This window comes from Spea bombifrons, chromosome 4, assembly GCF_027358695.1.
Source record: "Spea bombifrons isolate aSpeBom1 chromosome 4, aSpeBom1.2.pri, whole genome shotgun sequence".
Classification (NCBI taxonomy): Eukaryota; Metazoa; Chordata; class Amphibia; order Anura; family Pelobatidae; genus Spea; species Spea bombifrons.
In genome coordinates, this window is record NC_071090.1 from 101,067,562 (window position 1) to 101,092,717 (window position 25,156).

General features: G+C 43.7%; 1 protein-coding gene across 1 annotated transcript in view; it reads left to right on the forward strand.

Annotated features, from left to right (window-relative positions):
• The first annotated feature begins 3,210 nt into the window (after positions 1 to 3,210).
• The window catches only part of BMP1 (bone morphogenetic protein 1), a 29,576-nt gene continuing 7,630 nt past the window's right edge, over positions 3,211 to 25,156 (forward strand). Inside the window, exons 1-12 of the mRNA XM_053462168.1 lie at positions 3,211 to 3,599; positions 12,288 to 12,383; positions 17,904 to 18,053; positions 18,476 to 18,593; positions 18,754 to 18,932; positions 19,362 to 19,467; positions 19,692 to 19,816; positions 22,904 to 23,019; positions 23,465 to 23,567; positions 24,054 to 24,170; positions 24,410 to 24,555; positions 24,699 to 24,894. Coding sequence (XP_053318143.1) covers positions 3,440 to 3,599; positions 12,288 to 12,383; positions 17,904 to 18,053; positions 18,476 to 18,593; positions 18,754 to 18,932; positions 19,362 to 19,467; positions 19,692 to 19,816; positions 22,904 to 23,019; positions 23,465 to 23,567; positions 24,054 to 24,170; positions 24,410 to 24,555; positions 24,699 to 24,894 — 1,612 coding nt within the window. The 5' untranslated portion in view covers positions 3,211 to 3,439. The remainder of the gene's footprint in view (positions 3,600 to 12,287; positions 12,384 to 17,903; positions 18,054 to 18,475; positions 18,594 to 18,753; positions 18,933 to 19,361; positions 19,468 to 19,691; positions 19,817 to 22,903; positions 23,020 to 23,464; positions 23,568 to 24,053; positions 24,171 to 24,409; positions 24,556 to 24,698; positions 24,895 to 25,156) is intronic.

The window sequence follows — 25,156 nt, forward strand, 5'->3', positions numbered from 1 at the left end:
ACCAAGCACCTGACCTGAAAGGGTTAAAGTGCTGTTTGTCAGGGGGATATATTGTTTCAAGTTATTGTTAAGGGTTTGTTATAATTTCCCTTCAGAGCTGCAGCCCCCCATGCCCTAATGTTCCATGCCACTGATTGGCTGCTTGAAGCAGCCAATCAGCAGTATGAAAGGGCCCCATTATAATAGATGGGAGCCCTTTTCGTGTATGCACATGGGTGTCTGAAAAAGATGATTTACGGGACCAAGCAGTCAAACGTAACTCTTGTGAGAAAAGACACGCGGTGGAAATAATGTCGCTGGTTCCCCTTTAAGGCGCGTCTGGTAGTGGAGAGCCGGAGTCACAGAGGTGGGGTTGGTTTTTCCGGCAGAGGATATGAGAACAATGGGCAGATGTGATTTGGGAAGGTATGAAACCTGGGAAAATGCTGAGTGCCGGAAACGAAGGAGCGTTAAGGTTATTGTTCTTCCCACCGAAGACTATAAATTATAATCGGTCGCTATACTGATGACTTTGTTACTGACTTTGGCGGAGAAAACTGTACATACAGCCGCTTCTAGTAATGTAAGACTTTATCCCGCACATCGTATAGAGCCGTTTTTCATCAAGACGGAGAGAGTGGCTCATTGGCTGTTGTTGAACTATAACTCCCATGATTCTCAGCCAGACATTATTATAAAAGCTATAGTCGTTATAGTTCAGGCATCCACCTATAGGACTCTAACTGTCTCTCACTTTGGTACACCTACGCCCTAGTGAGAAACAAATGAAGGCACACACTGGATTCTACAAGTTTCATTGGGGCAGGGGTGGTGGTTGCAGCCACAGACGCCGGAAGGCGAGGGGCACACTTCAGCCGCCCAGCGGAAAAGCTCCTGCGCTTTCTTCTGCTGCCTTCCACTTCCAGAAGAGGATGTTAAGCAGGGGCGTGACTAGAAACCACGAGGCCCTGGTGCGTAAATTGCCCCGGGGCCTCCCAACTTCAGTTGCGGTCCAGGTCGGAAGGACCCATTCTTAATAATTTTGAACCGGCACGGGGGGGGGGGGCAGGAAGAAGGGGTCGCACCGGGCCCCCTAGAGGCACGGCCTTGTCGTTATGTCACAAGGCAGGACTTCCAACCCTGCCTCAGGCACCAAGAGCATACATTGTTTTTACATTGTAGCTATTATTAGTTATATTTGAGGATTTAATTCTCTCTCTTACATTAGGCTTTTTCTTCTTTTTTTTATTAGTAATGCCAGTTCTAAACACTTGGTGGCGCTGTCCTCGTTCATTAGCAGATTCAGGGACTTCTCCAATGTTCTCGTAACCCCAGTTTGAGATGTTTAAGAAAATATATTGTGGGTGTAGAGAATTGCTCCATCATTTCATATAATATAGGAGGGACACCTTACACATTTCTGGTAAATTGATGCCAGATGTTATGATTCGTCAGGCTTAATCGCTTGACCTCGAGGGCATTAATTTCTAAGTTATTCGCAGGGCTCAGATTCCCCGTGGGGTATATGCGTGACCCAGTTGTGCATGCCGAGTCCTGTTACAGGCCTGGGGAGTAGATGGGGGAGATGTAAGGAGAACACACACCTCTGCCTGCTCTCCGGCGCAGCTGTAATAACCAAATTAGCGCTGGGGAGGGGGCAAGAAATTGGTTTTGGTGACCACGTAGGTCCTTTCTTGGAAGAGAAAAAGTTATTAACCACAAGTCAACTTTGGCTCCTGGCAATCTGGACAGTATACCTTTTGCTATGGCCAAGTATGCTCGTTCTGCACCCCAAACCACTCCAGTAAAGTGGTAGAAATATAGGGATCTCCGCAGCCTCCTCTGCAGAGTTGCTTAGCTTTGAATGACAGATCATTACATTTATGAACATACCCCAAACTGTGGTCTACCGATCAAATAAATAGAAATAATGTTCTCCCTATGAGATGATAGAGAAGCGTCTTGTTATATCGAAATACTCTTCTTTTATACTTTTTCTTTACTAAGAGGGTGGTAGATAAGTGGAACAGTCTCCCAGCAGAAGTGTTAGAGGCTAACACAATGAGGGGAATTTAAACATGCATGGGGTTGGCATCCCGGATCTAAGAAGCAACCAAGCACTGATTAAGGTCAGAGTCTTTACGGTGGGAAAAATGGGCCGAATGGGTCGGATCTGCCGGCAAATTTTTATTCAATATTAAAGTTAAAAACCCAGCATTCTAAATGTATAAAAAACACCGGATTTGAAACAACTTCTTATATTTACCCTGTAATTACCAGGAACATATAGAAATTCTATATATACAAGAGAATTCCGAAATCAAGACACTTACATTTATGCATTTTTGGGGTATTTTTGTCAATGTAAGTTTAATGACTATTTACATAGGAAAAATCATGAAGAATGCAGGTTTTTTCCCTATTTTCTCTATTTATTAACACATAACTCATACCAATCTGTAAATATATAAAAATTGACATTAAAAAGCCCTAAATTAACTGTGCTGTTTTTTTTTAATTTATTTATTTTTTAACATGAACCCAAATTACGGCTAATTACACATTAAATATGACATCACTTCCAGTCCAGCGGAATTATGAACAGCCACGGGCATCAACACGGAGCCAGGGGTGATGTAAGGAAGTTTTACTTTACTGAGGGGGTGGTAGATAAGTGGAACAGACTCCCTGCTGAGGTAGTAGAGATTAATACAGCGAAGGAATTTAAACATACATGGTATAGGCATAAAGCTATCCTGAATCTATATTGAATTGAATGTATTCAATGTATTAAAAGTAATTTTAGTAGAGTTTGAACAGTATTCTCTGCATGATCATTCCTTGGTTGCTATGGCGATAACACCATTTCTTTCCACGCTTAGCACCAGAATTCCATCGCTAGATGTCGGGGTAGGGGGGTTTGCTGGAGTCGAGGAGGGGCAGGTCAGAGCGGGACTGCCCGGTTACGTTACCCGCTAAGCCTTAATCGTTGGTCGGTCTCGTCTTAGATTCGTGATAGCTTTACGCCCGCCCTGTGGAGGTTTAAATGCCCTCACTGGGTTATTACGCAATAATCTGCAGCTCTCTCGCAGAATAATGCCCTGCAGCACAAATCGCCGTCGGTTTCCCATGTTTTGTCTTTAGGGTTAGATAGTTCCGGGAACATATATGAGAGACAACCTTCACGGTGGGTTATAGAAACCCCCCGACGACTGCCACCAACTCAACTCTTTGAAAGGAGGTGAGAGTTGCCTCGTCCTCTCTCTCCCCCCTCCCCATCAGGCTGGCTCTTTCCCAGGGACACAATGATATCCCACGGGCTGTAGGGGGCTGATCTAGAAGAATCCCGCCTCTGAAACATCACATCCCCAAAAAAAAAGAGAGAAAGAAAGAAAGAGGGAGAAAGAGGGAGAGCAAAGGCTGCGGAGAGCCCAGAGAGAGAGACAGCTGTCCAGCCGGGATGCCCTGGTTAGACAGCCCCATGCTGCTGCTATGGGTGCTAATAGCGGAGATGCTCCTTTTGGGACAGGGGCAACCGAACTTCCTAGACTATTTATATGATGAGGAGGCGGACGGGGTGCTGGAAGAACACATAGATTACAAGGACCCCTGCAAGGCTGGTAAGAGGGGGGGAAGTTGGAGGAGGGGCTGGGAAGGAGAGAAAGTGGGGGATAGTGAAAAGGAGAAGGGGGAAGGGATGCAGGGAACAGGGGAGGAAGGAGAACTTTGGACAGTTCAGCAGAGAGTTTTACTTTGTGCAAACTGTGTGTTACCTGTGACAATTGTGTAGACTTCCAAAGGAATATACAAATATATTGCAATTATGTATTCATTTCGTAAAGTGTTTGTATACAAGCAGTGTGGACTTTGTGTCTTTACACGTTGTGTCTTTACAGATTGTGTCTTTACAGATTGCGTCTTTACACACTGTTTCTTTACACACTGTGTCTTTACACATTGTATCTTTACACATTGTGTCTTTACACGTTACACCTTTACACATTGTGTCTTTACACTTTGTCTTTACACTTTGTGTCTTTACAGAATATGTCTTAACACATTGCGTCTTAACACATTGCGTCTTTACACACTGTGTCTTTACACGTTGCGTCTTTACAGATTACACACTGTGTCTTTACACGTTGCGTCTTTACAGATTACACACTGTGTCTTTACACATTGCGTCTTTACACATTGCGTCTTTACACGTTGCGTCTTTACAGATTGTGTCTTTACACATTGCGTCTTTACACTTTGTGTCTTTACACATTGCGTCTTTACACGTTGCGTCTTTACACATTGCGTCTTTACACGTCGCGTCTTTACACATTGCGTCTTTACACGTTGCGTCTTTACACATTGCGTCTTTACACGTTGCGTCTTTACACTTTGTGTCTTTAAACGTTGTGACTTTACACGTTGTGTCTTTACAGATTGTGTCTTTACACGTTGTGTCTTTACAGATTGTGTCTTTACAGATTGTGTCTTTACACGTTGTGTCTTTACAGATTGCGTCTTTACACATTGTGTCTTTACACGTTGTGTCTTTACAGATTGTGTCTTTACACACTGTGTCTTTATGTGTATGTGGCACTAGGCCTGTGTTTCGTGCAGCGGGAGTGTGACTGTTGTGTATTATGTCGGTAAACTTCTCAGCTGTGCGAATCACCGACTGTGACACGTGTGAGCTGTTGTGCTTCCTAATCGCTGCCTCTTGCTTCATGTATATGGATGGACAGGCAGTTCGATGCGATGCGATGGCGGTTCTGTGCTCTGGGCTGTACAGCGCTGCACAGTATGTTGCCGCTATATAAATAAAATAATAATATTGATAACAGACAGACAGATACGAGAGGAGGGCGGCATGAAATGTGCTTTGAAGCGGGGGGGGGTGTTAACATCAAAGACGTTTAAAAGTGAAATATATGCTGCAATGTAACACATCGAGCAGGACCCTCGTTCCCTAATGTACTGCATCGTCTTTGTCTGTCAGACCCTTTGAATGTAGGGACTGTAAGGAGTGCTGCCGAAATTGTTGGCGCTATAGAAATAAAAGATAATGCCTGGGAGTGAGGACTCTTTTGTGCTCATTGGCTCAGAATGCTGGGAGTTTTAGTGCACTGAAGCTGTCTGTCACTTGCTCTTCACACCTTGTTGCTTCACCTCTGGATACATTTCTGCTGCTTTCAGACTCACTGCCTGCGTGTCTCTGCAGAGCGCTGCGGCCGGCTGCTGAGCCTTTACTGTGACTGCCGCTGGCTGCTGGATCTCATCTCTGTACTGCTGCTGGCCTCTACTCCTCTGCCTTCTCTGCTGCTGGCCTCTACTCCTCTGCCTTCTCTGCTGCTGGCCTCTACTCCTCTCTTCTCTGCCGCCGGCCTCTACTCCTCTGCCTTCTCTGCTGCTGGCCTCTACTCCTCTGCCTTCTCTGCTGCCGGCCTCTACTCCTCTCTTCTCTGCCGCCGGCCTCTACTCCTCTGCCTTCTCTGCCGCCGGCCTCTACTCCTCTGCCTTCTTTGCTGCTGGTCTCTACTCCTCTGCCTTCTCTGCCGCCGGCCTCTACTCCTCTGCCTTCTCTGCCGCTGGCTTCTACTCCTCTGCCTTCTCTGCCGCTGGCTTCTACTCCTCTGCCTTCTCTGCCGCTGGCCTCTACTCCTCTGCCTTCTCTGCCGCTGGAACCTCCATATTAGCCCCACTTTGTTTGCATGAACTTGGCTACTGCGCCATGCACAGGAGCGGGCACGCTGCTGCCGCTGATCCTTTTACCTGCTTTCTCAGATCCTATGATCTGCTGCACGCGTACGCACTTTGCATCACCAACACTTTGTTGCGGGTGTATAGTCCATTTTTTTACACGAACACTCGCAATCACGCACTCTCTCTCACACTCACTGACACATAGACAGTTTTCCTCACCCCTCCCCACACATGCAGAAAGATTCTCTGCCACATAAACACAAAGGCAGACACGCAGACACACGCACTCTGACACACTCATTCATACATAATGCAGTGAATCACACTCACTGACTCATGTTGGCCCCGTGTACTTGCACACAATAAACACACGTGTCATTTATATGAGGACTGGGGGGGGCTTCGGTGTGCGCATGGTATGCATGGTATGCTGCATTACGCTGGGCTTGGCTACCTAAGGCAGTCCAGGCATTGTTGAACTACAACTCACATTAACCTCATCCTAGCCCTGTATTAGACATAACTAGCTCATTATTGGGTAGTCTACAGCAATCATGTTGGCTGATGGGAGTTATAGTCCGCAGAGGACCCAGATTACCTGTATCAAGCAGAATGCGCGAGTGGATGATAAAGAGATTGTGTGGGTTTCTGTTTTAGACAGGCGTGCACAGCACATGTCTGTGTGAGGCTGTTTAGCACACGCGTGTGGTCTGTGTGTTTGTGTACGATGAGTGTACTCAGTGTATATAGTGTATGTGCTTGTGTCCAGCCTGTGTGTGTTGAAGGGGAGGTTGGTTTACACAGCGCACTCTGTCTGCCGCTCACATAGCAAAGTCTGTTCTCCGACACAGACACACACATTGTGTTAACAGGCTCACTAGACAGTGCCGCTTCTTATACACAGGCATCAGGCACAGGGGCTCCTAATACACAGGCATCGGGCACAGGGGCTCCTAATACACAGGCATCAGACACAGGGGCTCCTAATACACAGGCATCGCGTACAGGGGCTCCTAATACACAGGCATCAGGCACAGGGGCTCCTAATACACAGGGATCAGGCACAGGGGCTCCTAATACACAGGCATCGGGTACAGGTGCTCCTAATACACAGGCACAGCAGCTCCTAATACACAGGCATCAGGCACAGGGGCTCCTAATACACAAGGTTCTGGTACAGGAGCTCCTAATACACAGCCATCAGGCACACAGGCTCCTATTTAATGAGCATCATGGATAAAGGTATCTTATGCACAGGCATTAGGCACATGGGCTCCTAATACACAGGCATCAGAGACACAGGTGCCTTATACACGGGCATCAGGCTTATAGGCTCTTAATACACAGGCATCAGGGACATAGGCACCTTATACACAGGCATCTGGGACTAGCGGCTCCTAATACACATAAATCAGGGACAGGGGCTGCTAATACACAGATATCGGGGACATTGGACTCCTAAAACACAGGCATCAGGGACACATGATCCTAATACACAGGCATCACCGGTGACACGTGATCCTAATACACAGGCATTAGTTACACAGGCCCCCAGTATATAGGAAACAGAGAAGTAGGCACCAGGGACATGGACTCCTAATACACAGTTATCATAGGCACAGCACTCGTCATAAACAGACAATGGCAACTAAACTCGCTGAGGGCTGGATTATGCAGCTGAACTCAGCAGTGTGCAGCACCCGGATCTCCTTTATGATGGAGCTTTTTACACACAGGACGGTGGCTGACCTCCGTTAGATCCCTGACCACCACGTAACAGTATCTGTACAGGACCAAAGGTTTCTTTCCACGGAAAAAAATGCTAATGTATTTTTTGGGGAAGAACAAAAATCACTGAAAATCCTACTATGTAAAGGTCATGAAAAACGAAAGAAAGCAAAGCACCCGACCAAAGATTGTGGGTTCCCGTTATTCTCAGGGTCAGACCCTTGACCCTAGTTTGGTCCCTTTTTTACAATCTACATGATAGAAAGAGATCTAGCTGTATTACTCCAAGAGGAAATGGAATCTTAAAAATATGTAAAATTACATAAGCTTTAGGGACCTCAGAGGTCTCTTCTTCAGATGGACTTTTTCTAAGAACAGTAATCCAAAGTAGGGATACAGAATATTAAGAATGAATTAATTATTTGTTTCCCCCTTCCATACCTTCCAACTTTTACCCCCCCGGGCAGTATGCATTCTCTAGTGTCCCAACGGGACAGAGGTAGAGCTCGGTCAGACAGCGGCATAGAGTGGCAAAACTGGGACTGTCACATGCAAAACAGGACAGTTGGGCAGCCCATGCCTCTCAGTGGTAGAAGACCCTGTTGATGGACTTGGGAACGTGGGTTTAGGTGGGGAATTGATGAGCTTGGTTACTAAACTGACACTTGCAATCTGCTTCAATTCATCCAATTTTCTAGTTTCTGGACACTGAATCAGTATATGGGGATGGAGAGTCCCCAATCGGGACAGTCCTGTCGTGTCGTGGCCACTTGGCACATACTCGAGCCTTAGGAATATCTATTGAGGGTGCTGGAAAGCTGCTTCTCCATAAGTATGCGGCAGGCAGCGAAGGAGTCTAACGTTGGAATAATTAGCACTTTCAGATTTTATCACTTCTGTAAAAAGCTTGCATAAGCACAAAAACAGGCCACGCGGTGTGTTTTCCTTTTGGGGAAGGGAGATCATCTGCAGCATATTGGTGGCGATGCAACTAATTCTAACACTGAAGCAGGTTCAGAAGAGCCTAAAGTTTATACCAGAACCTTTTTCTGGAAAAAAAAATAGAAAAGGGGCTTTTTTTTCAGCTCCACTGAGATTTTCCATCTGCTCCTTCACAGTAGATCAGCTGGAGGTGTGAGCTGCCAACATCGGCAGTCGCCTCGCGGCGGATCAGCTGAACGATCCGGGAATAGAGCTCCCTCTGCTCCTGATCTGCTGAACTTTGGTCCAAAAAAGACAGAGAGGCTTCCTGGAGTTACTGAGACTTATGTAAGAATCTGTTCTAGAACCAAGAGGTCCAATCAGCAGGAGCACTCCACCAGGTTCTATGGTTACTGCTCCGGCTTTATTATTTCTTTTATTTATATGAATAAACCTGTCTGTGGTCATGGGGCCATGGGAGGAAAAACCTGAAACTAACCATAAGATATGAATGGCTATAGTAGAGCGCATGACCAGACTGGCCATCTGGCACACCAAGTAAATGCCCGGTGGGCCACCGCCCGGCATCACTCTAGCCTCTCCAGAGGCAGATTCGGTGCTGTAGCGTGCGGTCCCTGACCGGCCCAGCTAGCTGTGACACTGCTAGATGTCTGGGCCTCTGCAGTTCCGAGTTGGACACTTGTGTGTGCGCCATTTGGGTGACAACGGCATGGAGGAGCTGGAGCTCGGCTCAATCCTGAGCTCCTAGGGGAAATGTATGGATACCTCATAGATGTGCGCTGCCATTTTCTCGTCCTTGTATTTGGGATGTGATGTCACATCCTGTTGCTCAGCATTAGGTTGTGCGGAACAGCTACTGTGGAGGCCTGCACAGCAGGATATATTGGGCTGCTTTCAAGGAGGATCTCTTATCTCCCAACCAGCCATTGGCATATTCAGGCCTAGACTGACTAGGCCTAGGGTGGGAGGTCATCTGCTGCAAAATCAGTTACTATTATACTAGAAATTTCAATAAAACAAATGGAAAAATCTAAGGGGACCACAACTTTTTACTTGAACCTTTAATAATGTATTCGCTTCACATGCCCTCACTTCGAACACCGATAATGTTTATCATCAAAAGTCTATGAAAGGGCTGCCGCTCCAGCAGAACTGAAACCTGTCTGTTGTTTTGAAATTTGTAGCATGGCTCAGCAGGTTGCAAGATGTTTTTAGTAACATGTTTGCACACTTGTATCTTTTATTTTGTGCTTAGTACGCGATAGTCTCTGGGATACACAGAACCCGTCTCTCCTTTATCGGTGGCCTACTTGGTATGTTAGGAGTGGGTGTCAAAGTGAATTGTTACCAACTTTTTTGGTGAATCCAGCAACACGAAGAAACACAACACTACATCTTGCCACTCATGCTTTTATTTTAGAAGATAGAAAGGGAAAGAAAATAGAGAGAAGAAAAGAGAAAGAAAAAGAGAAAAATAACGCAAGAAAAATGAGAAAAAGAAATAAAAAAGGAGTGAGAGAAAAGAGAGGAGATAAGCACAACACTACATCTTGCCACTCATGCTTTTATTTTAGAAGATAGAAAGGGAAAGAAAATAGAGAGAAGAAAAGAGAAAGAAAAAGAGAAAAATAATGCAAGAAAAATGAGAAAAAGAAATAAAAAAAGGAGTGAGAGAAAAGAGAGGAGATAAGCACAACACTACATCTTGCCACCCATGCTTTATTTTAGAAGATAGAAAGGTAAAGAAACTAGAGAGGAAAAGAAAAAAGAGACCGAAAGAAAAGGAGAGAAAGAAAGCAAGAAAAGGAGAAAGAAAATGAGAAAAAAGAGAGAGAAATAAAAAAAAGGAGTGAGAGAAAACAGAGAGGGAGAAAAACACAACAGTATATCTTGCCACCCATGTTTTGATTTTAGAAAATAGAAAGGGAAAGAAACGAGAGGAAAAGAAAAAAGAGACCGCAAGGAAAAGAGAGAAAGAAAGCAAGAAAAGGAGTGAGAGAAGAGAGAGAGGGAGGGAGAGAGAGAGTGAGAGAAAGAGAGAGAGAGAGAGAGAGAGAGAGAGAGGGAGGGAGCAAAAGAAAGGTCTCTTTTCTCAGTAGGATTACTCAAGCACACCATCCAGGTGCAAAAAGTGTCTGGTTAGACGACGATCGTCTTCTCATGTGTAAGCACACGTTATGTTCTGTGAGATCGCTGAACTCGGGGAAGTCTACTGGGAAAGAGATTTTCTCATGACTTCTGCCCGCGGCTATGACATCTGTGCTGACACGCACAAACTGTACTGTTTACAGGGGTCAAGAGCACATCGCCCCGGTGTTAACAGCAAAATAAAAACAGCTATGATCTCATGACCCCAGCACTCATGCAGTCTAAGTTCAATCATCAAAATGCAAAAAAAGAGCTTCTTGCACCAAAACCTCTGAGATTTGGTGATTCGTGTCGGTACGGCTTGTGTGCGGAGCTGCATAACTCCAGTCCTCCAAGGCTGGAAACAGGCCACAGGACACCCCAACTCACGGCATATCAATCAAACATTCATTAAGCTGCTTGTCCATAGGCAAGAATACACAGAATTCCTGGCCTGTTTGCAGCCCTCAAGGACCGGAGTGGAGCAGCCCCGTGGCTTTAGTAAATAGCTAAAGGAATGTACTGTTACCGCGTCTCCACAAAATACTTTTTACCTTATTTTTGGCTAACAGAAAATATTCGGACTCAGTATATCGAGAAGAACAAATCACACCACCAATAAAGTAAACCCAGATATTGGCGGCAAAATATTACCTGCCCATTAATTATTCACTTCGTTGCTGATAAAGTCGCTAAAATGAGATGTAAAATGCATGTCGGGGTCCGTTATGTTACCGATAAACATGCCAGAATTCATTCTTGGGACTCTCTAAGTGAGCTGACCCTGAAGCTCTTTAAATATTAATCTATTAATAGTCCACCCCAAAGACCCCCTAATGGTGGCAACAAATGTTTCTGATAATCTGAATGAAGTCACCTGTATTCAAGCAGGGATCTCAAGTTTGATATACCAATACCAGTTGCGATGATTGGCATATCTCAGAACTTCCCAAGTCAGAATACTCGGAGCTCCCCTCTTCAGGGGGGAGTGGCTAATCAAGGGGTGGAGTCACATTTAGAGGTGGGGCTAACCTCAGATAGCTAAAATCTGTACGGCAGTGGGAGGGGAATTGGGCGGGAACTAGTTATGCCTAATTGCTGTTCCCACAACCCAGAGACAGAGCATGTGACCCAGAGAAGCAATGCTTCACCCGGAGCCTCCGGGTGAAACTCATTGAGTTCCCAGGTATGACGACTGGATGGCTATAGACGGTGTGACCCTAAGAGTGGGGTGAAAACCCTGAGATTTCCCAGATAACGTACCAGCAGTCACATGCTTCTCCGACTCCTAGTCTTATCAAGGGCTAGAATGGCGGCTACTGGAGTGACCTTACGTGACTCAATCCAATGGCTGAAGCGCGATCTCATTCAGAACAACGCATGCCAAACAATTATCCTATTAAAAAAATAAAACCAGCTTAGATGAGCGTTTGAATCTCATCTCTTTTTTTTGTTTACAACACATTAGAGGCTGTCTAATATGTGTGTAACCTCAGCAGAGGCCTCAAAGAAAACAAAATGGCAGCTTCCTGCAGGCCCGTGAACTCAACCCTCAAATCAATGTTTCCACAAAAAACTGAGTGTATTTTCATTAGTTCATCATGTCAACAAGACTTTAATGGTTATTATTGGGGTGGATAGAGAGAAGCTGGTGGAGGAGGAAGGATACGAGCACAATTTATTAATCCTTTTGATTAAAATATGTTTTTTTAAAAGCATAAAATATAATCATGTTATTTTCTCCATCACAATGACTCTCTATTGTGTCCCCTGCTGGAATAAATTCTCACTGTATGTTCTACTCTCGCCTACAGATGCTTTCTGGGGAGACATCGCTCTGGACAAAGAAGATCTGAAACATTTCAAGGTGGATTGGAGCGGGCATTCCACAAAGCATTCAGTCTCTCCAGGTGAAGCTTCTCAATTGTGATATTTGATTTATCTGCGTGTTCCCATATTACTCCTGAGTCTCCGCCAGATGAGGAGCAGGTGTCCGCCTGGGCTGCTCTGATGTGAAAATTGTTGGCCACTGTATGAAGCTTTTTTGTGTATTTTCTGTGCAATTCCACACATAACCAGCAGAGTGTCAAAATGAACACCCCAGGCAGCATTTACCCCCTGGTTGGATTGTTTTTGTGCTCCTTTATGGGTTTTATTTTGAACATGTTTGTGGCCTGGTGCAAATAGTCCTACAGGAATCCCTCACTAAGCTTGATGGCCTAAGCAAGCGGTCATTACATACAGAAGAACTTGGGTGGCTCACATACTTACTTGGAAGGAATATCCAAGGATATCATGTGTCAAAAATTAACTGGCGTGTGAAAAAGGGCCATTGCTTATGGGGGTTCTGCATAATACCCCAATATACACCACTAATAGTGGGATACCACTTAAAGTTAAAGGTCCTCTCAATTATATGCATTAAAGTGCGTATGATGGCTCGAGTGTCTTCTTAACATTAATTTTGGAGGAAACATGTATATACAGGTCAGGTTATTCTGTACACCACCATAATGAGCATCCACTCTCTGCGTCCTAAATTAAGGAAAAATGGTATTATAAGTGCGATCAGACATGTTGGCTCCTGCATTAAACCACAATTTATCTCTCCGGTAGTCCTCATATCAATCACATTATATAAATACAGCCTCTTCCCGTCCCATGTATACAAATAATACTCCTCCATCCTGTTGTGAACAGTTTCTATCCCACGCTTTTCTTAGCTCCTCTCTCTTCCAGACTCCTTCGTATGAGTTATAGTGTGTAAACGCCAGGCTTGGAATTTTTGATGTATTAAAGGTGCTGTTCCACTTGGGCAAATCCTTATTTGAACCCTCTAGTATGCTTGACCAATAATTCTCACATCTGTCACTTACATGCAAGTGGGACTCCAAGGGGACTCACAGGAGTATGGGAAACGGTTAATCGGGTGTGGGACACAACTACAATCGGGCCAGAAAAATGCATTATAACTATGCCTAAAACAATATATTAACAACAGAACAAATGGAGAAAATATAACAACACATGTATAATAACAATAAGCACACGTTACCAGAACCAGGTCCTGCTACAGTATTCTCCAACATAAACACAGACCTAGGAGATCTTCCATTTCTTTCTTTCCTCTTCAGGCGTAATTATATGAAAACAACACTGAAGTTTTTTTTTCATTTCTATGAGTCACTGAGTCAAAAGTTTGTTTCCCTGAAATTTTTTTCGGGAATGCTTAATTATCATGTGGAACAAAAGAAGCCATTACTGTCTGCTTTTGTTCCACATGATAATTAAGCATTCCCGAAAAAAAATTTCAGCGAAACAAACTTTTGACTCTGTGAAAGTTTGGCCATTCAGCATTACTAAGCATCATACTTCTAGCTAGGTGAAAAAGTATTTTTAATTACAGCACCTTAATTTTGTTCTGAATTATAATAAATTATTATGAAATAACACGGAACACAACGGGAAGAAGACAATTTTTTAAACTTTGCAGAAGAATCACTTTTTATTCTTTTTTTATTCCATTGCTACTTTAGCATTGTGGGTGATGTAGTTCATAAACAGCCTAAAAGATAGGGGGAAAATGACTGATTATGGCTTTTTCCAGGATGTTTTTTCATTTATTTTTTTTTTGTGATTGATTTGTGTTTTGAATAATGTTAAATAACTTTCTTGGCTGCCTGAAACCTTTTGTGAAATTCTTGCAAACCTATTCCAAATTCCACATCAGCAATAGAGCTAAAAAGCAAGACAACCCGCACATCGTGTTACCAAACCATTATAATGCTAGAAAATGTTACAGCAATGTGTTTTTAATAGTCAAGGAATCTGACATTCTTTACAGACGTGCATGCAGCATTTTGTAATTCACTTGCTGATTTGTGAAGTCCTGACCAAGCACATTATATCAACTTAAAGGAACAAAACACGTCCCTTACATTCATTTTTGGGGGGTTTTTCTGGGAGGGGGGGCTGATTACATTAAGCCCTGGGGCAGATCCAGGCAAGAGAACCAGTAATCAAGCATCAGAAGACACATTTGGCTGACATCACACTTAATATGTACTAAACACGTATACAGAAAGGTATTGCATTGCAAACTAATAAGCATAAAAAGGATCCAATCATGTAAATATTGTCTCAAGTCCCTGGACTCCAGACACCCCATATATATATATATATATATATGGAATTATAAATAGAATAGTGGCCCAAAGTCAGAGCAGCCCAGGGGCCATCTGTCACCCTTACTAGCTCCCCCATTCACCGCTTGAAGCCCCCCATCAGTGGTAGGAAAGAGCTCCCATTGGAGTGCTCTCCTCCAGCTGTTGTCCACCTAGCAGGCAGCGCCACTGTATCTGCTGCGCATGCATTCATGACACTGTACATGCACACAACACTCCAACCAACTCAGTGCTGCCCTGCAGTATGTCGGATATATAAACACACAGAAGGGAATAAGTTACTCAGTTATACTCTACGTCCAACATGCTGCAGGATAGCCTTTAACATCTAGCAGCCGGCAACATGGAAAACGTAGGCACCCTAAGAAGGATTCAAGAACAAACCCTGCCAGCCCAGTTGTTATTAGACCCTCTAAACTTAAAGCCAAGGGAGGACCCCTATGCATTTGCCCTACGGCCAGTCTGGACCTGTTTTAGACACTTAACATATTCACATACAGGTCAAATAGTTATTCAGGGCTGTCCTGGAAAACATGTTTATAACCAGTTGATATGAACGCGTAATGTATTTTTATGACACACAGTGTGCATTGTGTTTACTAAAATAACAGTAACAATTAAGCCGCCATAAGAATGAATACATAGACTTGTTTTGAACACAGCCCCCCACCCCCTGCTCCAGTGTTTGCAAACATTTAAGGTCAGCAGTTACTTGGAGGCGATGACTGCCGCCGTATAGCAAATAATAACAATACGCTGCAGCAAAGACACAGCGCGAAAGTCTACAACCAACGCAACGACGTTGAGTAGAACCCAAAAACCTTCCGGTCTTTTCCTGGTAGTGACTTTGCAATGTCTTCTGCTTCTCCGTGTTCCTTTTATCTAAGACGTGCCCCTGTTTACAAATATTTTGTTGTGTTTTTAACCCCTTAAAGACAATGGGCGATCCCTAAACCCATTGAAAACAATGCATTTTATGCTCGTACATGTACGGGCTTTGTCATTAAGGGGTTAAAGAGTCTAGAGCAGGGGAGGACTGGCACCCATGGGGCAGGTATATCTGAGTGGCCCATGGCCCTTTGCCCCTCCCCAGTAACTAACGTTCACACACACACTGGATATAACACATACACACACTTATACAATGTAAGACGTGCACACACGCTTACATTGCCTCTTTCACTCGTATACACACGCTAAAACTACTCACAGCATCATATCCAAAAGTACTAGAGAACAATGTACAAGTGGGAAGTTGGTTTCGTAGGAGAAATGTTAGAACAAGAGGTCATAGTCTAAAACTGGAGGGTTTGAGGTTTCTATGCAATGTAAGGACGTTTGCTTTACTAATAGGGAGCAAATTAGTGGAGATTTTTTAGGGAAAGCATAACCCAGGAAAGTTGGATGGTCAGGTGGCCACTTTAACTTTGGACATATGTTTAAAAATATATATAATACCAGCAGTACTGAAATAAATATCTTATAAAGTAGTTTTCATCTCCATTAGAAAATACGAGTACAAATGAGGATATAGATTAAAAAACCCAACTATAGCATATACAATTTATTTCGTTTTGGCAATTTGGGAGATTAAAGACGGGATTGGAGAGCTTCTGGAGGGTTGTTCGGAACGAGATAGTGAAGAATGTGGAGAAGAAGCTGCATCTGCAAATTTAGAGGCCAGAGGTAAACACAAGTCAAGTCCGCAGCTCGGTAGAGAAAGGGGTGAAGCGTGGAGCATTGGCGTGACAGCTTGCATGCTTGGGAGAAACTGGGAAGGTGCCAGGAGATAAAGAAGAGCTAAAGATATAATTCGGAGTACAGTCCAGGACTAGGGCAATTATTTCAAGGAAATCAGAGGAAATAAGGTCAAAGGAGTAAGTGGTCAGAGAGGAGGCCGATAAGAGAAGGTCACCAGCTGGCTGCGTTCTTGGACCAAGAAAATGAACCGTGGTAGAAGTAAGAGTTCAGACGAGAGACAATCACGAGGAGATAGTGACATATTCACTTAACATCTAAAGTAATTTGTCTCATGGAGAATAGACAGCAGTGAAGGTGATACATTAAGGACCATATTGATTCAATTTGTAAAAAGGGGCATGTTGGAGATAAAGGGTGTGTAACAGGGACATAGAGGAAGAAGTGTCCGTCTACTGGTGAACAGAATAAATGAATTCCCTGTCTAAATACCGGTAATCTCGTTTTCATATGGCCAGTAGGGCTTTCTGTAGGGTAGTTGAGTTGTTTGGTTCTCACATTTGTCTGATGGCGTGATTCCCAGGTATGGAGTTGGTGAGACCATTTTAATGTACAAAGATATACACTCTCTCTCTCTATATATATATATATATAAAAAATACAGAAAATATTGTCAGGGGTCTTATCGCCATAGTAACCAATGGAATGGAGGGAATCAGTGGGAACATTCCACTAGTTGGTATGGTCATTCAACCATTTTTTTTCTTGAAAGTAGTACTCAACGGATCACATTCCTCCCTTTTATGTTATATCGGGCATAAGTCCAGTCTGTGGAGGTCTCTAGTAACTGAAAACTTTTGCTTGGCGCTTCGCCTGTAATACATGCTTTGAAATGTTTTTGTTGCTGTGTGGTGGGGTCCATTTGTGTGATACAGCAGCAGGAAACACGTTGCAGCTCCGAGTGTTTTTTCCAGGAGTTCTTCCTGAGCTTAGTGTTCTAATCCTGTCCTGATAAGAAAGGTTATGGCAGACTGACAGCGACAGAAAACACACAAGCTCATCTCCTGTAGTTGCTTCATCAGCAAAACACATGGAGCATCATTGTCTTTATTTTCTCTGTGTCTTCACCGAAGGGTTAAACACTTGCCCTGTTGTCCCATTTTTCGAGCATTGTTCCAGGTAGCTGCCACATTGTACCACTTTTGCGGACAGTAGGGATCATGGGCCAGTTGAGGGAGACCTTCTGATCTCCCTTTCTCAGTACCAACGCTCAAGAATGGCTCCTGTCCCCTAGCTCTCTTTAAGCCATTCCTGTATCACAGTATGCCCAGGATTAAATGGGTTAAAGAAGCAGGATATTGGAACAGATGGATCCTGGCAGGGTTCAGGAGAAAGTATGTTGATGCACATGTGTGCAGCAGGCCCAACTGTGAAAAATCACTCATTCACCTATAAAAGGCACTTGTTTTGGGGTCACAGTGTTTATATGTCACATGTGGGTCTGTGCACCACACATTTATGGTATTATTTCCCTTTTTTTAATCTCAGGTTCTGCAACAAATGGCTCCTTACTACAGACGGAGAGCCAAGGGCGAACAGGCAGAATTGTCATCCGTGGTAAGCGTGCAGCAACTTCTCGGCTTGAACGGGTTTGGCCAGATGGAGTTATTCCTTACGTCATCAGCGGAAATTTCAGCGGTGAGTACGTTGAAGACAAGTGGGTGACTACAAGTAAAGAAGGCTGTTAAAACTGTGAAAGCACTCTAATAGAAACCCATGGGGTTGTATACATTTCATATATAAAAATATTTGACCTTCCTTTATTTTTCTCCCCGTGTCTGAATCGCCCTCTTTCTTGACATTTGTGTGTCCTGGTTTGTTCTCCAATGCTTCTCACTATGACATTAAATTAATGAAAATATTTTTACTCCTTTGCCACTTGCCTTTTGTGGATAAAATTTCATCCTATGTCCTCTCACGTTTGACTCTCACCTACATCTTGATTCCTTAATATCCTTCTGTTAATCTTACTATAAACTTTCTTCGCACCTTCTTCTCCCACCTTTCTAACCTAAACAATCATCCGACCTCCCACTAATTCCTTAACCCACATGCCACAGGCAGTCAGAGAGCAATATTTCGTCAGGCTATGCGGCACTGGGAGAAGAATACTTGCGTCACCTTCTTGGAAAGGACCGATGAGGACAGTTACATAGTGTTCACTTACAGACCGTGCGGGTAACGTTTCACTATATCATAAACTATGCATTTAATGCCACACGGGTCTAACACTGCAAATCACTGCTATTCCAGCACTAACTTCTTGCACCTACAGCTTGACTACTACTGCAGCGCCTCTGCTGATTCAGAGCTGATGTAGAGTATTACCCCAATGCAGATGCTGCTCATACGTGGGACGGCGTGGGGGTGGCCCTCAAGCCATCTCCATTGGAAAGAACTGTGACAAGTTTGGGATTGTGGTTCACGAGTTAGGCCATGTCATCGGATTCTGGCATGAACACACAAGACCAGACAGGGACGACCATGTATCTATCATCAGAGAGAACATCCAACCAGGTACTTGGGGAGATGGAGGGTAATTATATCAAAACCTAGCTGGTTTGTAAGCTTAAGGTGAACATTCCCATAAGATATGAGAGGATATCTAGGCAGTTGAGAGTTTAAGAAGAACAGAGGAAAAATGTATTGAGTCTCAGGAGGAACATGTGCTTAAAAGGATACCTGATTAATGAGAGTGACTACTCCATGGCAGTGTCAGCCATAACTCTATTGTATAAGCTATTGAAGAAACAACTTTTCCCAAAACAGGCCCTTACCTGGAACATACCTTAAATTGATAACCAGAGTACCCAGTTATGCTTTTTCCAAAGAATTTGAATGCCTGATTTTATTTATTAAAATAATTTGTGTGTATATCATCATTCTCGAGCTCCTCGGGGGCGGGTCTTTATGATATTGTTCTCTGATTGACTGCTGTTCCCTCAGGACAGGAGTATAACTTCCTGAAGATGGAGCCAGAGGAGGTGGAGTCCCTTGGAGAAACTTACGATTTTGACAGTATTATGCACTATGCACGGAACACTTTCTCCAGGTCAGGTTTTTGTCTGGTCCTTGTGTGTTGTGTATGAGCAAAACAGCTGTGTTCTGGGGTAGTTACTGTCATATTGGTCTGTTTATGACACACGTACTGTTTATTTATAAGTAGTATTTGTTTGTTGGGGAATGTTGTGCCGTGGAAAGATAAATGTTTGAGTTTTGTCTCATACAATTTCCTCGTGTTGTTACTTATTCTGTTCCAACTTTGGTTTGTCATAGGGGGATTTTTCTGGACACCATTCTTCCGAAATATGATGTGAATGGAGTTAGACCTCCAATAGGGCAGAGGACACGGCTCAGCGCTGGTGACATTGCACAAGCCCGAAAACTGTACAAATGCCCAGGTATAAGAGGCATGCAAATATGTATTGCGCTTGTTGGTATTAGTCCTCTGGGCCTTATTGCCATGGAAGTAAAGTTGTAGTTATTGTTATACAATAGTCCTTATGGTACAGATAGCTGATTGATCCAGTTATAACGCAGACCACTGATCTCCCCAACCGTCCCATTTATAGTATAGAAGGACAGGGTCTAGTTGACACAGCCACCATAGCACACTGTACCCAGCGCCACACACCCTTAAAAGACAAACCAGTGGGATACGATGCCATATCCCGGTGCTCAGCAGTAGGGACAGTGGCCAGGGATGGAGTTGCTGAGGCGTTGCCGTAGGTCATGCCTAGGGCTGTGTCGAGCAGAAACAGGTCGCTGGCAGTACTGGTTTCAACAAGAACTAACGCATTTGTACATATTTATAAAGCACATTTCTGGAAGAAAGTTGTGAATGTGGAACAATCACCATAGTAACCAATGGAATGTTTGTGCTGATTACACATTGTACACTTTGCACTAGAGTTGGTCTTTATGTACGTTAATGCTATTTGGGAATAACACTTTATTGTATTAATATTATCATACAAATGGAACCATACAAATATTGACATTTTCCAGTTGGCTGTTACTAATATGATGATCTACAACCATGTTTTGTAACCTGGTCCTAGATCAAAAGATCAACTGTCCAGAACATGCACACCTCATTAAATTAATTCATTAATATTGGTGGCCCAATATTAATTAAAGAGAAGGATATAAGGGATTATTCTGTTACAGGACACACCGGGTGCTATGCATAAAAAGTAAAGAGTCTTATCAGCATAGCAATAGCAATGTCTGTTCTGATTGGCCCAATCTATTGGCTGCTACAACTTTTGGAACTTTCAACCAAAATTACTTTTTTAAAATAACTCCCACGGTATGAACTTTAGAGCGATGTATGTGGTGCCTGGCAAATCCTGGCTTCAGAAACAGGTTTATGGAGTAGGGTTACCGCCTAGCCGGTATTTTACCATCAACAAGGTAAAAATATATCTATAAGTGCCAGGGCCTCGACTGACATTTTTTGGAGGGAAAAATTGCCATCCCCGAGGAACATATTACCGCCGGGAACCCTCTGAGGTGTTTTATATAGGAGCCCGTAGCGGGTCCTCTTTTCTGGCTCCTACCAATGGAAGGTTGGCTCAAAAATGTGTCTACCAGGCTCCTAAATTTTAGATTCTGTCACCCCCTGCCTCAGCGGGTTGAAATCCTAATTAAAAGCATGGGAAAACTTCCAGGCCAGGAGCGCATGATTGGACTATGTGTGTGTTTAGCCTCTCTTTGTTCGGAGCTGCCCTTTCTCACTCCGCTTTGTTGCATTTCCCACCATCCATAGCATTCCTCCTGGTTTCTTTAGTTCTTTTCTCCCATCACTACTGGTCAGTCACTCCCCAAACAACCCTTTCATTCTTTTTTTTCCCCGTTCTTTTCTTTTTTTTTGTGTGTGTGTGTGCTAAATGAAAGTCTCCTCCGTTTCCGTGACGACCGGGACGTTTGTTTACCATCGTGATCAGCTGTGTGCCATTATCCCCTTCCCGATCTAAGCCGTGTAAACCCCGTGTTTCATTAACTCCCCTGCCAGCCAACGTTTTTTTTTTAACAAAGAGTTCGAACATGGAACTGACACAAAGAATTCTGCTTCTTTAACCCTGTCAATGCCAGGCAGATTCTCGGTCCCTAACCCTTCAGGGCCAAGAGACTTTGAATGTGTTTTTTTGGCCTTAAGTAGCACCGGCGTGTTGTCCACATATAACCTCAGAACATCTGTGTCACATCTGGAGGTCACATGACGATGACATCATCAAGAAGGGAAGGAGGAGAGGGGAAAAGGAACATGCAATTGCAGGACAGAGGGTGGCGAGGGAGGAAAGACGACATAAAAAGGAAGGATAGAGAAATACCGCAGGGAATGTATAATTTAAAGGTCACTGGTCATTTTATAAGCCACTGGGCCCACCCAGCCTGCGCCGTCCCTCCATACACAGAAGACTTGTCTGGTTGCTCATAGCCTTGTATATTTTGGACAGCTTTAGCTTCGCCTCGGTGCTAAAAGAGTCTAAACGGTATTTACAGCGGGACCATAAAAAAAGCATGGTGATGGCGGGTAGTGATAAAAAGGCTTTTACGATCCTCCTTGAGAGATCAACATTGATTTGGCATATGGAGCCGCTCAATGACTTCAGAACGTGGCCAGTGGGCTCGATTCAGTGACCCGGCGAAACCTTAACTGAAAATGCACGGTTTGCGCTCCGACAAACCAACTAATCAAAAAGTAGCAATAATGAATTCTAGAATATTATTTCTTAAAAACAAAGAAAGTGTCTATAGCAACATCCCTACACTGAATTATATTCCTCTGATTTGGAAGTAACATGTATTTAATTCAGCGTCACTTCTATAGGGATCGCTTCTTAACCAATTATATAGTTTGCTTTCGTCTTAATATTTGACACTTAAATGCAAATGCTTAATTATATAAGTTGATACATTTTATTAGTTGCAGAATAAAGTAAATAATTTAACTCACGGAAATTTGAATTTGACTGCAGATAAGTTTCGGCTCGTCTAGTCTGCCTGTTTTTCCTAATGAAGAGACTCGACCTTAATCAGTCCTTTGTCTTGTCATACATTCCGAAAAACTTTATGCCCATCCCATGCATGTTTTAATTCCCTCACTGCCTTTACCACTTCTGCTGGGAGACTGCTCCATTTATCTACCATCACCAAAATAAATCTTCCTTACGTTACAGCAATGCCTCTGACCCTCCAGTTTTAGACTGTGCCCTCTTATTCTCAGCCTGTAATGAGCTTCAGCTGTGGCAACATCCTGTGCTAAAATCAGAAGTTTATCCTTGACATTATCGGTGGTGGTTTAGACCTCGAATGCTGCATTCTCTTAATGTACCGTGGGAGTGGAATTGCTTACTTCCGTGTTTTTTTTGTGTGATCTTTTAGAGAATATTTCCTCTGTTCCCTGCCACTCACCTGGTATTCACAGTTTAGTAAATAAATCACCTCGGTTTAGCTCTCATTATCTTGTCTTATATCGGCAGCTTGTGGTGAGACACTCCAGGACAGTCAAGGGAATTTCTCTTCTCCGGGTTTCCCTAACGGATACTCTGCATATGTGCACTGCGTATGGAGGCTCTCTGTCACGCCCGGGGAGAAGGTATCTATACCATCTATTCTATACCTACTCATTATAGCTCTGAGCATTTGAATCACATCTCGGAAATCTCCAGATACCGCGGCTTCTGGTACCACATCCCAATACTGGGCCGCTTTAGTCTTTAGGTGGGGTGGGTGAGTAGTTTTGGCCCCTTCCCTGAGCATTTCCATCACCGCTCCTCACATTATAGAAGCTAACTATACCCACATGCTTAGCTAGCCACTCCTCCAGAGTAAGCTCCTCCCCTCCCAGACCCCCTATTTAAAGACCCCAAGTAAGGGTAATATGGTCCCATTGAGTACAAGGAAAAGTTCCTTCTCAATTCTATTGAGTACAAAGGTAAGTTGCTGCTCCCTCCATGGACTGGTTTCCATTAGCCCCATCATGATCGAGCGTAAATGATCTCCGCTCTTGCCTCATGCTCTTTCTAACATCTCTGTTGTAGATTATGCTGAATTTTACCTCTTTGGATTTGTACCGCAGTCGCCTCTGCTGGTACGACTACATCGAAGTCAGGGACGGTTTCTGGAAAAAAGCCCCACTCCGAGGTACCGACGTGGAAATGTGGAATTTGTAAAATAAAAACTTACGATCCCCTTATAACAATTACATCAGGAGCTTTGTGAAAAGTAGTAAAACTCATGAGTTTTAAAGTTGATTAGTCGGGTGTACAACCTAATATAGACTTTCAACACCAGGCACCTTGAAGAAGGTAATGAATGGGGGGTCCCTTGATATTTCCACTCATGGCTCCTATAAATGACCTTAACGTTCCCATCTACTTTTCATAGACTATCAGGATAATTAATAGATAAAAATGGATACTTTTGAGCCCTCTTTGGTGTTAAGAAATATGCAATGAACCAAAAGATGACTAATAACCAATACTTAATTCGTCTGGAGCATTAACAAATCCTCTAACATGGGTAAAATGTGTAATCATAGCTGGAGAGTTTAGTGTAAATAGAGTAAATGGACACATTTTTCTGCTGTAGTATGAACAATGTGGAATGAATGGGTTTTCCTAATTACAGGAAGATACTGCGGGGATAAGATTCCAGAACCCATCATATCTACAGAGAGCAGGTTGTGGATTGAGTTCCGGAGCAGCAGCAACTGGGTGGGAAAGGGATTCCAGGCAGTGTATGAAGGTATGTGCAACGTCACAAAATCCATTTACAGCGGATCGGTTTTCTCTGGATCCCTGATCTTTTTGATTTTTTCTATACTTTTTCATATCTTAAGACTGGTCCCTATCACCACTTCTCTGGAAATAACTGTAAATGTTATTCACTTGTTGTGTTTGGCTTTCTCTAGTTCACCTGTCCTCCCGTCGTGTTTTTTTTTTATTCATTCTTGCGCTCATTCTATTGTCTCTTCCTTTCTACAGCACTGTGTGGAGGGGAAGTGAAGAAGGACTCTGGACACATCCAGTCCCCTAACTACCCCGATGATTATAGACCTAACAAGGCGTGTGTGTGGCGACTCAGTGTGGCAGATGGATTCCATGTTGGAATCTCATTCCAATCCTTTGAGGTCAGTGCAGTATACTGGCACTAATTTGGTTCAGATTTCTGGGTGTTGGTACAATAGTCTGTTGTGCTGTAGCGGATAGAGGGTTATGGTGCCCACTGCTGGAATGACCTGCCAGTTGAAGTTGACACATCCCTCTTCCACAGATTGAGCGCCATGACAGCTGTGCTTACGACTATCTGGAAATCAGGGATGGCAACACGGAGAGCAGTCCTCTCATTGGCCGATTCTGCGGCTATGACAAACCGGATGACATCAAGAGTTCGACGAACCAGTTGTGGATTAAATTTGTATCTGACGGCTCCATCAACAAGGCTGGCTTTTCTCTCAACTACTTCAAAGGTCAGTAAAGCTCCCGCCACATCAAAGGGTAGCAGAGCACACCCTCTCAATACAGCAGAGGTCAGCAGATGTCACTGCTTACAAGGTCAGCAAACCTTTTTTACCACTTCAAAGGTGAGCAGACAATTCCAGACATGAGTTCATCATGGCAGTCTACACATAATAAGCCCACAAAATGTACATTATATACAAGGTCGGCAGGGCAGCAACAGTTTACATTTCCAGTTGTCCTAATATAACAGCTCATTCATTCACAGTCACT